Below are 15,217 nucleotides of genomic sequence, written 5' to 3' on the forward strand. Positions count from 1 at the left end.
CAGATAAGGGGGAACCTACTGTAATTCCATGAACAGTGGCTAGGCATTTGATCTTTAAGAGTGGCTCTGAGTCTGTCTTTGTTAATTTCTTCTACACCTCCCATCATTTACAGTTGACTTTGTTAGCATGTAGGTAGTTTTGTATTATGTATACTAGCAAGACTTTGTTTTTGACCACACCTGTAATAACATCACCTTTCTGTTTTGGAAGATCAAAGCCATCGGTCAGACAGAATTGAACGCAAGCAACCCAGAAGAAGTGTTACAGCTGGCAGCGCAGAGAAGGAAAAAAAAGTTTCTCCAAGCAATGGCAAAACTTTACTTTTAAACAGTTAGTTAAAAATTTTTAATTTTTATTTTTTAAACAATGGGCTAAAAATAAACAGTATTAGATTATATAATACATATTTACACATTTAGTGGTGTTTTCTTTTCAGACAAAATACTGAAACAATTTAAAAACAAAAACTGTACAGAAGACTTCATACGATAACCACAGCTTAAATTTATAATTTCTTCAAAAGAAGAGATTCATGTATCCAGTAAGAGAATAAACTAGCAATCTGGTATGCTTTGTTTTCTAACTAGACCCACTTTCGAGGTTGAAATTTCATTAAAAACAAACTAAAATATGTAGAAGTAGCTAGTCTATACACAGCAAGTTCTTATGTCAGGGTTTTGTCTTGTTTTTAATAAATAATCTAGGAGTCAGTATACATTTACTACTTTTTCTGCCTTATGAAAACAGAAGTTTAGGCCAAGTGTTAAGCTTTATCACTTTGTCCTTAACTCAGTGTAGGAATTTAAAAACGACCTTAACAGTTTTGCAAACATAAATAAAGTCTTAGTCACACTAAATTAAGAAAAAATCCTTAGGGATGTCTTGGAGTTAGTAAAGTGACTTTCTCATATAAATAGGTTGAAAGTGTACTTTTTCACTTAAATTGTGATGTACAAAAAGTCATTATAAAGCAACCTCTGTGTCAAAGCCCAAAGTAGGAGCTACACATTTATCTTGTTTAAAATTTCTTTGGTATTCCCCCTGTTTAGACCACAGTTTAAACACCATGTTCATTTAAGCCTTACTGGTTAAAAAATGTTATGGCAAGGCAGATGAAATAAAAAACAGATTAAAGTTCACCTTTTGTAAAAATTCAAGTTTTATAATAGCTTGCTACAGCAGCTGTAGATAAATTAGTCACCTTATTACAAAACTAAATCTTTGTAAACAAGTTTAAATTTTATTTTCAAAAACCAAATTGCACTAGTCAAGACAATATGAATTTTGAGAATCTAAAAACTAGATTCAAAGTATTGTATTACTCAATGTCGCCTTTAAGGTGGCACTTACCTAGTCTAAAACTCCAATGATAAAATTCTTAGTTTATCAAGGTAACACAGTAATACTGGATCAGAAAAAAAATTATGGCATAAAGCGTGGCTATCTTCTATCCAGTCACCTTGGGAATGAAGTCATCTTTGTAAACAAGTCCCGCTGTTTAAACAGCTAATGTAGGAATTTCTTCCTTAATGCCAATTTTAAGTGGTTTTTTAAAATCGAAGAATGGCAGTGAAACTTCTGAATTGGCTAGGACAGTCATAGCACTATTTTCCTGAAAACTTTAGTAGTTCAGTTCTAGGAAATTCTACCAATGGTCAATTCCAACTTGTTTGCTTAGTTTAACCTTCGTTAGTATTTTCCTGGTGGTTTTTCAGTGCTCTTCGGTGGTGTCATAATGCCTCCACTGCACACTGGTGACAACTGTCCCCCCTTTTGAAAGGTGTTTACATAATTTACTTCATCCTATACATGTGAAGAAATCATGCAGAGATTAACAGGTAAGGTAAAGCACTGATAGAGTAAAACAAAGTCAAACCAGACTTGGATATTAATTTGAGACTACTTAGACCTCATGAAATGGTCTCTTTATGTCTTTGCAAGCATGACTAGTCCTATTCTAGAGGTTGCAACAGTTTGAACTGAATATAGCTGTATTTTTAAAAAACTCTTACTTGGACTACTGGCATTAATCTTGAGACATTCTACAAATTTTGCTGTGACATCAATGTGCCCATTAGAGCTTTCTATCTTGTATCACTGCCCTAAAGTATTTCTAGTATCCTTATTAGTTTCAGTAACTTACTAGATATAAAATGAAAAGCCCCACAAGAAACATACCAGCATAGCCAGATAATTTGTATGTGTCTGGATATTGTGTCTGTCTTCCATAGAAATCTTCTTAAAAATCTTCAGCTTCACAGGATTAGTACTTTTTACTACACTGGCAAAAGGCACCATCCAGTCTACACATTCAGAAATGTTGTCCCATTCCAAACCTAGATAGAGGAAAGTTAGGAAAATGTGAAGGTTACAAGAGAAATGGTCAATATATTGGCTTGTCCTTCCGATTTTAAAGATAATTTGAGAGTGCTAATCTGCTTTAACCTCTTAGAATTGGATTTTGGCCTTCTGATTAATAACTGTTCATAAGGTGACTTATTTTGTGGGAGAAAAAGACTTAGAGCTTCTTAACCCGTACCTTCTACATATGAAACTGAAGTTGTCAAAACCCAAAGAACTCTTAAAGCAGGGCAGTGACCAAGCTGACTGACTTCAAACGGATTTAAATTCCATTTGACCTTATTTTTTGTTTATGGATATATACTGAAGATGACGAAGGACTTCTAACAAAAGAGAAGGTAATTGCTAACCTAATGTTTTCCATTAAAATTTTAAACTGTTTAATAGGAAGCTAAAGTTGATAAATTAATAGTCCCTTGTGAACATGTAAGAAGATAACAAAATATAGTGCCTTACCTGAGGCTTTCTTAACCACTTCAATAGAGGTAAAATGGCACAAGGCAGCGGCAGCCAGGATTCTGTACTGGAATTCTAATGAGTCGATGGCTAGAATACACAGATCTAGAAGCTAGCAAAGGAAAAAGCAAACGTACATGTAATTAGGAGGAGAAAGGATGAGTAATCAATGTTGCTACTAAAGATCAGTCAGCTATAATTTTAGAGTACTTATGATGTGGACCCATGTGCCAAGAATTGCTAAAACTACAGGGATCCAAAGATAGTTTCCTTCAGAGTGGTGGCTCAAGCCAGGAAGTGAATAGGCAAGGATTGTTATGATGCAGTGTGGTGTGTAGCAGTAGGAAAGGCACCTAATCCAGAGTGGGGAAGACCTGTGCTGCTGAAATCTTAAAAGATGCAGTAGCCACGAAGATTGGGAGGTAGAGAGTATTCTAGGTGTAGGGAATAGCATTTGCAAAGATAAATGAAATATTACTTTCCCTTGGGACCTCTAGTTCAGAACAAAGGAATTCCTTTCTTTCATTCCTTATTTTAAAAGGGAGAGGGGCATAGGTAGAGAGGCACAGATTAGATCATAGATTAGCCTAGATTAGATCATAAAGGGTCTGTAAATTTAGTTCTGATTACTGAAATTATTGGAACATTTTAAATCAGGAAAGATACATTTTAAGAATGATCCTTTAGAAACATGTTCCTTTCTGTGTATCTGCTTTACTGTAATCTAGACAGTGAGATTATTTAAAAAGCAATATAATCTAGGTAATAAAGAGTATAGTAGAATTGTGTAAAATGGCTAGATTTCAGAGGCTAAGGTAATACTGTCCATGGAATAAACAAATTATGTTTGCTCCCATTGTCCAGAAGGTAGATACATGAGGAGTTAGAAATAAACAATGTAGAAATAGTAATTATTAGTTTATCAAATTTTTGTTCTCTATCAAAAGGGGATAGCTGCTTATGATACTTTAGGATGCTGGCAATTCTGACAGAAAAAATAAGCCCTCATTAGAAAGTTTTACAAAATGAACCAATTCTAATTCAGTTTTAGTTCATAAGGTGTTTACTAGATTTAAAATACAAATTAAATTTCAACCTAGGTTATTTAAAACCCAACCCAAAATACCACAGTTCCTTCAGTTCCTTATGTAAGCTTTTCATATTCTACATAGAATTCGAACATAGATTTTTCTCACTTATATATGGTAGTACAGCAACCTTTAAGATACATACGAGAAGCAAGCAGGAAAGAACATTTGCTATGTTGGCCTACAAAAGCATAATTTGAAATTAGATTTTTAAAAAATGTTATAACTAATCTTAATTCTAATGTATAAAATAGGTACAGTGTGTTCAAATATGAGGATAAGATTATCATACAGAATAATTTCCTATCATCCTAAAGACAGCTGGCTGCTAAATACCAAAAAGAGGTATTTAACACTCTACTTTAAACCCCTAAAGAATGAAGAGTACTCATAATACATTTAAACTGAAAGTTTAAAGTCTGTTCTCTAGAATTATTAAGCAATGTAAATACTGGGAACAGAATTTTATGCATCAGCAGTTTTGTTCTAGTCAATTAAGGAGTGAATTTAATTCATTACGATTTTTGTTGTATAATTTATTTAAGACTGTAAATGCACTAAACAGTTACAATAAACATTAGCATATCTGTAGTGAAAATACCTGAGCTATTTGAATGAACTTTTCCTGAGAATACTGAGGTAGAAGAACTTTAGGAGCATCTTTAAGAGCATCAACTTGGAGGAAGAGATTTAGCCAGGAGATGACTGTTACAGGACAGAGTTCCCATTTTAAAGCCTGTTAATAGTATGAAAACACCTGTTAGTAAATGTAAGTATATATACACTGTAATATATAGCTAATTTACTAGTAGTCCTTTAAAAGCTTTCTGCTTTAGGCCTATTCCTAGGAATTTTATTCTGACCCTTATTTTATTAAAAGTACTTATAGATACTTCAAAATGTAAAGCTGCTTGTATTTTACAGTTTATTAATCTAGTTCCCTTTTTTATTCTCTATCTTAACTTAATAAGCTCATTGAGCCTAATATTCATTCCTTCTTTTCTCATTTCTTGCAGCCCCTGGTCTTCCAAATCTATTCTCTACTTTATTGAAACTGCCATTTTAAAATTATATTCAGTGAACAAAGCGAATTCCATTCAGATCTTTCAAAAACTGATCTAGACTTTTTCTTTCCATGATCTTTAATGGCTCCGGTCAAAATGTAAAAGTTCAAAACAAAAAAGGCAAATCTTAATGTATCATATCTGTTTCTTCATGAAGCTTTGGGACTTTACCATTTACAAGCAGTCTAAAGTAATTAGGGGAGAACAAGAGAGTATTGCAGAGAATTCCGTCTTCTCTTTACATCCTCATACTGTGCTTCACGTCTGAATCTGAGTAAGTTTATTGTTAGAACAATATCAACATGCCAGCAAGATCCCATTCTAATAGAGCTATCAATATGAATGTTTACAGACTGTAAGCATAATTTAGAAGACATAAATTTGTAATTTACAACACAGTAAATGAAAGTCGTGTTTTCTTGTGTGTCCTGTATACAAAGTTATGATGTCCAAATTTAATAACATACTTTCTAGTAGCTAACACTCAGCCTTTACTCTAATTCAGAGCCTGATTAAACACCTTGTGGGTTTTTTTCTCCACCATTTTGCTTAATAGTCCTTTTTGGCATATAGAAAGGAAAAAAGGCAGTGAAATAATTCTCATTCTCTGTTGGAAGAGGGGAAAATCAGAATATTTGAGTGTCTGGAATTCATTGATACATACACATGGTATGGTAATTATACTTTTCAAAGCATTTCCTTAATCACTTTTAAAGCAGTATATTCTCATTATAGAAAACTTGAAAGACACAGAAAAATGGTCTACAGCTTAAGTAAATTCTCCCCCCCCACCCCCATTTATCCATACCATTGTCAATATATTGAGGCATTATTAACCTCTTTGAACTGGATCTTAATGCTGAATGAAATCTGTTTTGACTACTTACAGTGTGTTCTTTGAGATTGAGTAGTTAACTGTTAAGTTACTAAAACTGCAACTAGAATCACTTAATACCTTTAATATAATAAGTTCCATTCTTAAGATATCCTCTTCACTGCAGGCACCATCAGTGACATAAGCAAACTCTTGGAGCTTAGGAGCATAGATTTCCTTTAAAATGGATTTTAAAAAAACATTAGGTGTAGTTGAGACCGAGATTAAAACAAAAAGAATTCTACAGAAACCACTTAACAGGCTTTGTTTTTAAGGACAGCTTCATAAAGTGATTTTAAATCTTAGTAATGATACGTTTCTCAGATGTAGGAGGTGAAATTAGCCAACTACATTGAAACTTATTTTCATAGGCTTGATCTTGAATTTCAGTTAATAAGCAACTAGAATATTAGGTCGGTCTGAACAGTCCAGAGAACAAATAGAATGATCAGAGTAGAAGAGAGGCCTGTTACAGATGAGAACAGGCTAAAAATCAAGATTTCAGTCTAGAAAGCTACCTGAAACACAGTTGAATTCCAGAGAAGGGTAGACTAAATATAAAATTATTCACCAAATTTGGCAGGATTGGGAGATAGCCCTTAAAGCTCAGAACAAAAATATGGAAGAAAAAAATAAATTCAAGGAAATTAAGGCATGTTTCACAGTCCTCCTCCTGCCCTCAAGATGATAAAGGTTTCAAAAATCTCAAAAGAAATTATGATAATCCAAAATACATTGTTTAAGAAAACCAGATGGAGGTTGTGTGAAGGAAAACCTCAGGCCAGAAAAGAGTTGCTTTCTATCCTGGCACTGCCAGCAGACACAGATAGAGACCATTATTCTAACCCAGCAGAGATATTTATTTCATTTGATTGGTCAGTTAGTTTTCAAAGACCATTCTATTGAATCCAAGTGCCATAATTATGTATTGGGACCACACTGGTATATTTTGTTTGGCAGAATGAGACATGGACTATTTGCCTACATTACATTTCCAGAATCTAAACCAGACACTTAGAATAGGCTCAGATACTACAAAAGGAAGTATATTTATCCCTCCATACAAATCAAGAATGTTCAAAAAATGTTTTAGGGGAAAAATAAATCCACTTATCTTAGAGTTCATATCCAAAGTTGTAGGGATTGATGTGATGTAAAAAGAGTTTAAGGTAAATCTATCTGTGGATAAACTTTGAGAACTTACCTCAAGTTTGGAAGCAATGAATAATGAGGTAATTCCAATGAGCTGAAGCATATTTTTATTTATATCCTTTTGTGTCAACATAAATCTGTCAAAAAAGTCTTGTGCGAGGTAAAATGTTTCTCTATGAAGTGTGTATACTTCACATACCTAGAGAAGGATCCAAATATTTACATCATCATTTGATGAATTTCTTCAAATTAGAAAGTTAGATCCTAACATACCAGTCTTTAGAATACTTTTTTTTTTTAAATGTTTATTTTAGTGGTGGGGGGGAGCGGGTAGGAGTGGAGTGGGAGGGTGGGTAGAGAGAGAATCCCAAGCAGGCTCTGTGTTGTCAGCGCCAGAGCCTGATGCAGGGCTCGAACTCACAAAGTGTGAAATCAGGACCTGAGCCAAAATCCAGAGTCAGAGGCTTAACGGACTGAGCCACCCAGGTGCCCCTGAAATTTTAAGCCCAACTTTGTTTTTTAGGATATCAAAGCTGAGATTGGGCAAGGGCGAGGAGGGAGACAGATGTTAACATGTACTTAATAGGATAAAAAGAATCTATTACCATCCTCATTTACTAGTTTTATTGTTTTATTTTTTTGCCCCACATGGACTTTATTCCCAGATTCATTTACATTTTTACTGACTATGAGCAAACTTTTCTATTAATTTCCTGTTTATTGCTGATAAATGGGTAAGTTCTCATGCTTAGTTTATATTTTTAATTCTAACAGCCCTAAATGATGGTCTTCACTGTTCTAGGCAGACCTTTAATGACAAAATAACCTTTCCCTTTAATATTTTTTTAACTTCTTTTTTCCATGTTTTACTGCATTGGCTAAGAATTTTTATAGACAAAAACTGGATGAACAACATTGGTGACATATAAAGTCTTGATCACATCCCTTGTTTCTGACTGTACTGGGAATTTCCCAAATGTTTCACTACTGTTCTTAATAATAATGTCTGTCATTTCCACACTTATCAAAATAACTCCAGAAAGTGACCATTATCCCCATTTTGAGGATGAGAAAACAGGGATAGAAATACAGGAGGGTTTTGTTATTGTTTTTAATATTCATTTATTTTGAGAAGGAGCACGTATGTGTACGAGCAGGGGAGGGGCAGAGAGAGGGATCCCAAGCAGGCTTCAGGCTGTCAGTGCAGAGCCCAATTCGGGGCTCAATCTCACAAACCGTGAGATCATGACCTGAGCTGAAGTTAGGAGTCAGATACATAACCGACTGAGTCACTCAGGAGCCCTGAAATACATGAGTTCTAATAATGTGTTTAGGAAATCTCTTAGTTTACTACATATTTTGAAATGAGGAATAGAAACTGAATTTCAAAAAATGTCTTTCACATCTATTGAGACTTGATGATTTTTCTCCTTTATTATGGTAACATTTAACCTATCTTTATGTTTCTAGACTGAAAAGATATACTAAGAAAAAGAATGTAATGCTCTACTCTGTTTATTCTACCCAGTTTTGCATATAATCCTATTTAAGGGAAAATAGCAATAAATTTGGACAGTCCAATCCAATTCAGATTGGATAAAAAGTCAATGTAACAAAAAGGAAAAAAATTAAAAATCTGTATGATTGTGTTTAGGTTGCTTCCATGATCACTAGGTACTCCCAAAAGTCAAAACCCAACCACCTTCTTGTACCCATATGATTGAAATATAATCTTGTCTTCCAGTCAGAGTAAGAGATAAGATAACCTGACTGCAAAGAACACCATTTTATAGTCCTTTTTAAAAAACTTTTCTGATAGCTTCTGAGATTTACTCTCGCGTTGTTGCACCAAAAAGCCGAGTATTTCTCCCTTAGAATGCTTCATTTCTATCTTAAACACAGGGAGACTACAGAACAAATATCCAAGGGCTGGAGGAAAATAGGTTTGTTATCAACACAAGTAAATTCTTGGAATTATTATCCAAAGAATGGGAATGGGCCTAAACAAGAGAACGTTTTGGGCATAGATCTTTAGGGACTTCAAAATCACTGTAATTCCTTTAGATTAATGGTACAGTGTATTTCTGAAAGGAATAAAAGTATATAATAAAGGGAAACAATTGAGCGTAGAGGGCTTGGTACTTCTGGATACTTAAAGCCTCCTTATTTAGGACTTAGAAATCAAGATCCCAAATCATAATTTGGATTCTGGTGATGCAGAAAAGGACTTCTGAGGGCCCTGAAGCTTAGTCCTGGTTCTTCACTTTGTATAGCAGAATGTAAAACCTTGTCAATTACATATTCTGTTCATCTTGATTATCCTCAGCACCTAGTGCCTGGTACACAGCAATACTAACAGGTACCAGGAATTCCTAATTGGGTTTGGGTTATATGGGATGTAGTGGCTGTGTTAGGATTTTACTCTCACAAAGTAGACATTTGCCATTTTGGTACCATCAACTACAGTAAGGACCCCCCAAAAATATTTGCTGCTGGCCATGAATAATATACCAAGGGCACCTGAAAAGCACATTTACATCTTAAATATTTTTCCATCCTACAGAGACAAAGGTATTAATGGAACATACCTCTAAAAGCCAGTCTAGAAGTATTGACCTCATCTGTGGTTCCAGGTCAGAATGCAGAACTTCAAAATGTTTGTCATGAACATATCTAGTCTCTTTTTTTAGCATGTTTAGCCAAACATCATTTGAGCATCCCCAACTATGGAAAGGGGTAGAAAAGAATCACTATGTGACCTACATAATACACAACATAAATTTTCAGACACTGAAATCCAACTTTCAATTAGAACTTGAAAGGAGCTCTTTAGGGGCGCCTGGGTGGCACAGTCGGTTAAGTGTCCGACTTCAGCCAGGTCACGATCTCGCGGTCCGTGAGTTCGAGCCCCGCGTCAGGCTCTGGGCTGATGGCTCGGAGCCTGGAGCCTGTTTCCGATTCTGTGTCTCCCTCTCTCTCTGCCCCTCCCCTGTTCATGCTCTGTCTCTCTCTGTCCCAAAAATAAATAAAAAACGTTGAAAAAAAATTAAAAAAAAAAAAAAAAAAAAAAAGAAAGGAGCTCTTTAGAAACCAGTTCTTTAGCATGAAAAAACAGAGGCTTGAAATTATACAGCAGAACTTAGACTAGACTTCAAGAGTACTTTCCCCAGAGCAACAATGAAATTTTAAATATTTAAGCATATAATCCCAGTAGAGACAAATCTCATCATCTCCAAACAGATCATCAATAGTAGAATCACCTAAAGTGGTGGTAGCTGGCAGAGTATAGTGAAGGGGAAGGTTGGCAAATTTAAATGTCTTAGTCCACTAATTTGCATATAGAGCCAAATAATACTACACTATGTGCTTTGTATAAGCTGTACCTCTTAGTCCTATTCATTAACTAAAAAACATATAGACCTTACTAAGCTTGGTAAGAAGTAAATACGGTTGACACATCAAATGAAAATGTCGTATGTTAAAATGCTTCCATCTTAATTTAGAAAAATCATTTAAACTCCATTTAAAAGGTGTTCAGCTCCTCTCCCCCACTCATGCTCTGTCTCGCTCCAAGCTCTCAAAATAAATGTTAAAAAAAGTTTTGGTTTTTTTTAGTGGGGGAGGGGGCACCTGGGTGGCTCAGTTGTAAAGTGACTGACTGCGGCTCAGGTCATGATCTCACAGTTTGGGAGTTCGAGCCCCGCATCAGGCTCTGTGCTGACAGCTCAGAGCCAGGAGCCTGCTTTGGATTCTGTGTCTTCCCCCGTCTCTGCCTGCCCCTCCCCCATTTGTGCTCTGTCTTCTGTGTCTCAAAAATAAATGTTAAAAAAATTTTTTTAAAGGTGTTCAGCTCTTCTAATGAGGCTTGCGGTATTCAAAGAAATGAAAATAAATTCAAAACAGTATTTTAAACACCCATATCCTTTGTGAACAGCAAAGTATTCTCAAAATAATACATGCATAAATATCAGAGCAATTTTTGTATGTTTTTATAGTGAAGGCAAAATAGGACTCAAAATAGTACAATATATTAAATTAGTACAATTTTAATTGACATTAAATTCAAAAAAAATATTCTTACCTTAAATCAGGCAAAGGTGAAGGATTAATAAAAAGATTTTTAAATCTGTAATTTGTAAATCTGGAGAAGTCACTTGTTCCTATTTCTTTGTGGGGTGTTTCAATGATTATACAAGGACTGATCCCTCCAGATAATACAGGTGGCCAACAATTCTGTCATTAAAGAAAAATTTGTGCAATAGAAAATCACCTTTTTGTCTTGGATCTTTCATAAATAGAAGCTAATATCTCTAAACCGACTATAGTTCTTCCCAACACCATCGTTAACATTGCTGATAATCTAGTTGACATTTTATAAATAAGCCATACAGCTCCTACTGATCTTCAAACAGTTTTAACAGGTGGGATGTTTTAGAGAACAATATAATTCTGAAAATACAAGACATTCGGCATTGGGGGAGGAGAGGAATAAAAATTCATCTGTGGTCACTTATCACTTTAAGATTAAAAAACTGAAGTTCTTCCCTTTTTACAATAGTAGCAAGGGCACCTTGTTTTATAAAAAGCTCCTCCCTCATCCCTACCCCCCAACCCTTTAAGCCTGCTCCCATACTTCAGAGTACTATAAGGCAAAACCTTAAAAATGGAATCAACCAAAGTCAATTAGTTTAGTATTTAAAGGACCCTTTCCCCAACCAATGCTGGTTTCAAAGAGAACCACGTCTCTAGTGTTCTCTGTACCACACACAGAATGGGTAGCAAGGGGCTGGGTGCCAGTCTGTCAGTGACTTCACATCCTATTTATGCCCAAAGGAGCAGCTATTAGGACCCTCCACTAGCCAGAGAGGGAACAAAGAGCAGTACATTGGACAGATTAGGCGGGCCCTGGTGCACCAGGCGATTCCAAGAGGGAGGGATTTACAAAGAGGAACCAGCTGCTTCAAGGCAAACTTATTCTGCAGCTGTAGTAGGATTTAGGCACATACAAACCACCTAAAGATCAGCACCTTCCTGCTGACCTCGGGTCATTCCGAGTAAGTGTCAGAGGTATCTTTCTGTTGCACAGCAATAACGCAATTCAATTTTTATTTGTCCTGCATTCGTTTCACCCAACTCCCCCCCCACCCCCCCAGTCCAGTTCTGCATTACCCTAATCTCATACTGATGTCTCTTGGTGACCTCCTCTTTTCTTTTTTTGACATCCTGGAAAATAGAAAAGACCACTGTTAAACTAAAGTCCCAGCAAAGAAGTTCTCTCCTCCCTCTCCCCTTAACTCACCTGGGCTGTTTTTCTCTTCTTGGCCTGAATTATCTGGGCTTCTGGAGGGGAATCCGTCTGGCTGGGCTGGGGTTGCTGCTGCTGCTTAGCTTGTAAACGGCTACTACAGTGAATTTTTTAAAAGGAAGTTTTATAAGTCAAGAGTTTCAAATGCAGCAGCTAACTTTTAAACACATCTACAAGACAATGTTACCTGCGTCTTGACATTCTCTTCTTTCAGGTGTGTGAAAGCTCTGGAGAGGAGAGAGGAAAAATGAGAGTCAAATATTTTGTCACCCATATTCTCCCAGGTGCCAGTCAGATGCTCATTCAGGGGTTACAGCTGAGTCCTTCAGGAGGTGGCCTGAGTCATTTCACCGTGCTGTCTTACGCACTACAATGGTTATTTCACGGGATTAATTTTGGACACATGCCTGCGTCTCAACTGAACGTACAGTCGGGACGCGAGTGTCTTTGAGAATTTACAAAGCACCCCCAGCAAGGAGGGAGATCTCCCCCAAATGGGTCTTTTCTGCGCCCTCCGTCCTCTCTCCCATAACCCCTAGAGGGGCCTGGGCAGCGCCCCCACGTCCCCCCCCTTCCATCCTGGACAAGCAGCGGAGAGAGAGGGGGTTGTGGAGGCGAAACGCTGTGGAGAAGCCGGTTCCGCGCCAATTTGGAGAGCGGCGGTGGCGGGGAAGCAGGGGGAGGAGGGAACTGAGACTTGTGTCACGTCCTTCAGTCTCCGTTCCCTCCTTCCCAGCCCCACTGGGCCCTGCCAGTCGCTTGGAGGGGCACTGGGACCCCGACTCCAGATAAGGGGTGGGAGCGAAGGAAAGCGAGTTAAAGAAAGGGGAAAACTGGGCTGGTCGGGGAGGTTTTCTCTCCGGGAAGGGGACCCAGACCCCGATCCTCTATCGCGCGGTAGAGCTCCCCTAACGAGGGTGGGAGGGAGAAGCCCCTGCAATGAGGGTATTTTCCTTGGCCTCCCCTTCGGGCAGCCCTCCACCCCCGCCACTTCCCCGGCCCCCTGCCAAAGATCCTGACAGGAACGGGACGCGGGGAGCCATCCTCCCGAGCCCCCAGCCGCCTAATTCTCAGCCTTCCCATATTTCCTCCCGCAGGCTCCCGCCCGCGGGAAGAATCGGCCCTGGGGGCTTTCTCTCCTCCCTCACTCCTCCCTACGCCCAGCAGCTCCTCACCGCTAGACCCGCTACCGCTCCTCTCTCAGCTGGCGCCGGCGCCAACCCAATATATAGGCCAGGCCGGGCCCGCCCCGCACGCATGCGCTTCAGACTGACACCTCTGGACTGCGCGCTCCCCTCTCCCGCGCGCCCGCCCCGCAGGCCCGCGCGCCGCGCCCTGCTCTCAGTCCGCGCCCGCCCACCCCGAGAGGCCAGGGCCCGCTAGCCTAGGCCCTCAGTTCGCGTTCACCTGCTCTCCACTTCACCTGCCTGCGATGCCTGGCGGCGGGAGGGAGTCTCTCAGAGGGCCCTCCTCCAAGGTTCGGCTCCCCACCGCCCTGCTTCCGCGTCTCCCGCCAGTAGTTTCCAATTCCCTCCCGCCCTCAACTCCCGGATCCCTTCGGTGTCGGGCAGCGGCTCAATCCCGGCTTACGACCAGGTGGAGGCGACATGGGTGAGCACAGAGTAGCCAGGAAGTGGCCATCCTGTGGTGCTCTGTGGCTGTGCCGCTAAGTGTTCAAGGAACCCGGTTATTGCGGATGAGACGCCCGGACCAGGAGGACCCGCCCCTGAGGGAGGAGCGCCACTTTGGCTGCCGAACTGGCCAATGGGAGGCGAGGACGGCAGCACAACGTGGAGAGGCTGCAGAATGTAAACACAGCCGGGCGCACGGCTAGCCACGTGTGTCTCCGCGCCGCCCGTCGGGTCTGGGACCACCGGGGCCAGCCGTGGCGCCCCAGGACAGCCAAACTCAGGGATGTCTGTCTTGCACTTTGCTCCAGCCCGCCGACGGAAGAGGTTCGTATCAACCCTGTTTTCCCGCTCCCTGCTCCGCCAACCCGGTTGCCTCCCGGGGGTGGGTCTCTCTGCACTCCGCCGCCCTGCCTCTGCCAGGCGGATTCTCACTGCGAAGTCCCCGCGCGCAGGAAACGCTCGCGCTAGGCTTCACCCTCCCTTCCTGTCTACCGGACCTGCAGTTCCGGGGTTCCCCAAAAGTAAAATGTCTCTCAAGAGCAGGGCCGGGGGCGGGATTCCACCCCACAGCTCTCTGGGGTCTGACCGGGAAAACTGCCCCACCACGTGCCCGCCCGGGGCCCGCCCGGCCGGCCCCGCCCCGCCGCCGCCAGCGCGCCCTGCGGAGCCCGCGCGAGTTGCCCGCGCGGGAGGGAGCCGCCCGCCTCCGTACTATAATGGCAGGAGGCGGGCCCGACGCGTTTCGTTCTCTTCCCACCTACCCCCATGGCTAAACCTGGGGGGACCCTCGTTGCCCTTATTACCGCCCCGCTCCATCGCGACCCAAGACTGGACATCTCCCAGCAGGACATGCCGTTGATACTTCGCAAACAGGTTTTGCGGCGGGAGCAGTGGGGCGGGGACGCCTACGGGAACAAAGACCCCCGCGGTGGAGGAGCCGAGCGCAGGCTCCTTGGAACTCGCGGCAGCTCGGGCCGGACGGTGAGCGACCAGGTTGGGTGCTTTGCCCTGGCCCGGCGCGAGCCGCCGGGGTAGGGCCGGGGAGACCCAGGTGCCGAGGCTGGCGCTGCGGCACGGCCCAGGCGGGAGCCCTTCCCGAGATGCACCAGGAGGCGGCGGCCGGGACCGACCCGGGACCCCTCCCGCACCCCCGCCCCGCGCCCTTTGTGCCGCTCCGCCTGTTCGGCGGAGCCTGGAAATAACGGCTGCTCTGCGGGGTTTTGGGCCCGCAAGGCCAACTCTTTTTCACGCTTTCCTTTTGGATTCTTACTCATGCGACAGCCTT

General features: G+C 40.9%; 2 protein-coding genes across 8 annotated transcripts in view; one reads left to right on the plus strand and one right to left on the minus strand.

Moving 5' to 3' along the window:
- INTS8 (integrator complex subunit 8) overlaps nucleotides 1-403 on the plus strand; it is a 53,514-nt gene extending 53,111 nt beyond the window's left edge. For all 4 annotated transcript variants that reach the window (XM_058698604.1, XM_058698606.1, XM_058698607.1 and 1 more), the window contains one exon: nucleotides 212-403. In XM_058698604.1, coding sequence (XP_058554587.1) covers nucleotides 212-328 — 117 coding nt within the window. In that variant the 3' untranslated portion in view covers nucleotides 329-403. The remainder of the gene's footprint in view (nucleotides 1-211) is intronic.
- A 35-nt stretch (nucleotides 404-438) lies between these two features.
- On the minus strand, nucleotides 439-13,984 carry CCNE2 (cyclin E2). 4 transcript variants are annotated; one of them, XM_058698611.1, is made up of 12 exons: nucleotides 13,725-13,984; nucleotides 12,489-12,528; nucleotides 12,296-12,395; nucleotides 12,166-12,219; nucleotides 11,078-11,229; nucleotides 9,585-9,720; nucleotides 7,049-7,195; nucleotides 5,926-6,021; nucleotides 4,508-4,642; nucleotides 2,819-2,930; nucleotides 2,180-2,337; nucleotides 439-1,804 (listed from the first exon to the last, which is right to left on the minus strand). In XM_058698611.1, exons 2-12 carry the CDS (start codon nucleotides 12,500-12,502, stop codon nucleotides 1,691-1,693), a joined length of 1,218 nt encoding a protein of 405 aa, XP_058554594.1. In that variant the 5' UTR covers nucleotides 12,503-12,528; nucleotides 13,725-13,984; the 3' UTR covers nucleotides 439-1,690. The 4 variants fall into 4 exon arrangements, with proteins under 4 accessions (XP_058554594.1, XP_058554593.1, XP_058554592.1 ...); XM_058698610.1 differs by having other exon boundaries at nucleotides 12,296-12,398; nucleotides 13,725-13,983; XM_058698609.1 differs by lacking the exon at nucleotides 13,725-13,984 and adding an exon at nucleotides 13,477-13,544 and having other exon boundaries at nucleotides 12,296-12,398.
- Between the last annotated feature and the right edge of the window lie 1,233 nt (nucleotides 13,985-15,217).

This window comes from Neofelis nebulosa, chromosome 14 (genome assembly GCF_028018385.1).
Source record: "Neofelis nebulosa isolate mNeoNeb1 chromosome 14, mNeoNeb1.pri, whole genome shotgun sequence".
Classification (NCBI taxonomy): Eukaryota; Metazoa; Chordata; class Mammalia; order Carnivora; family Felidae; genus Neofelis; species Neofelis nebulosa.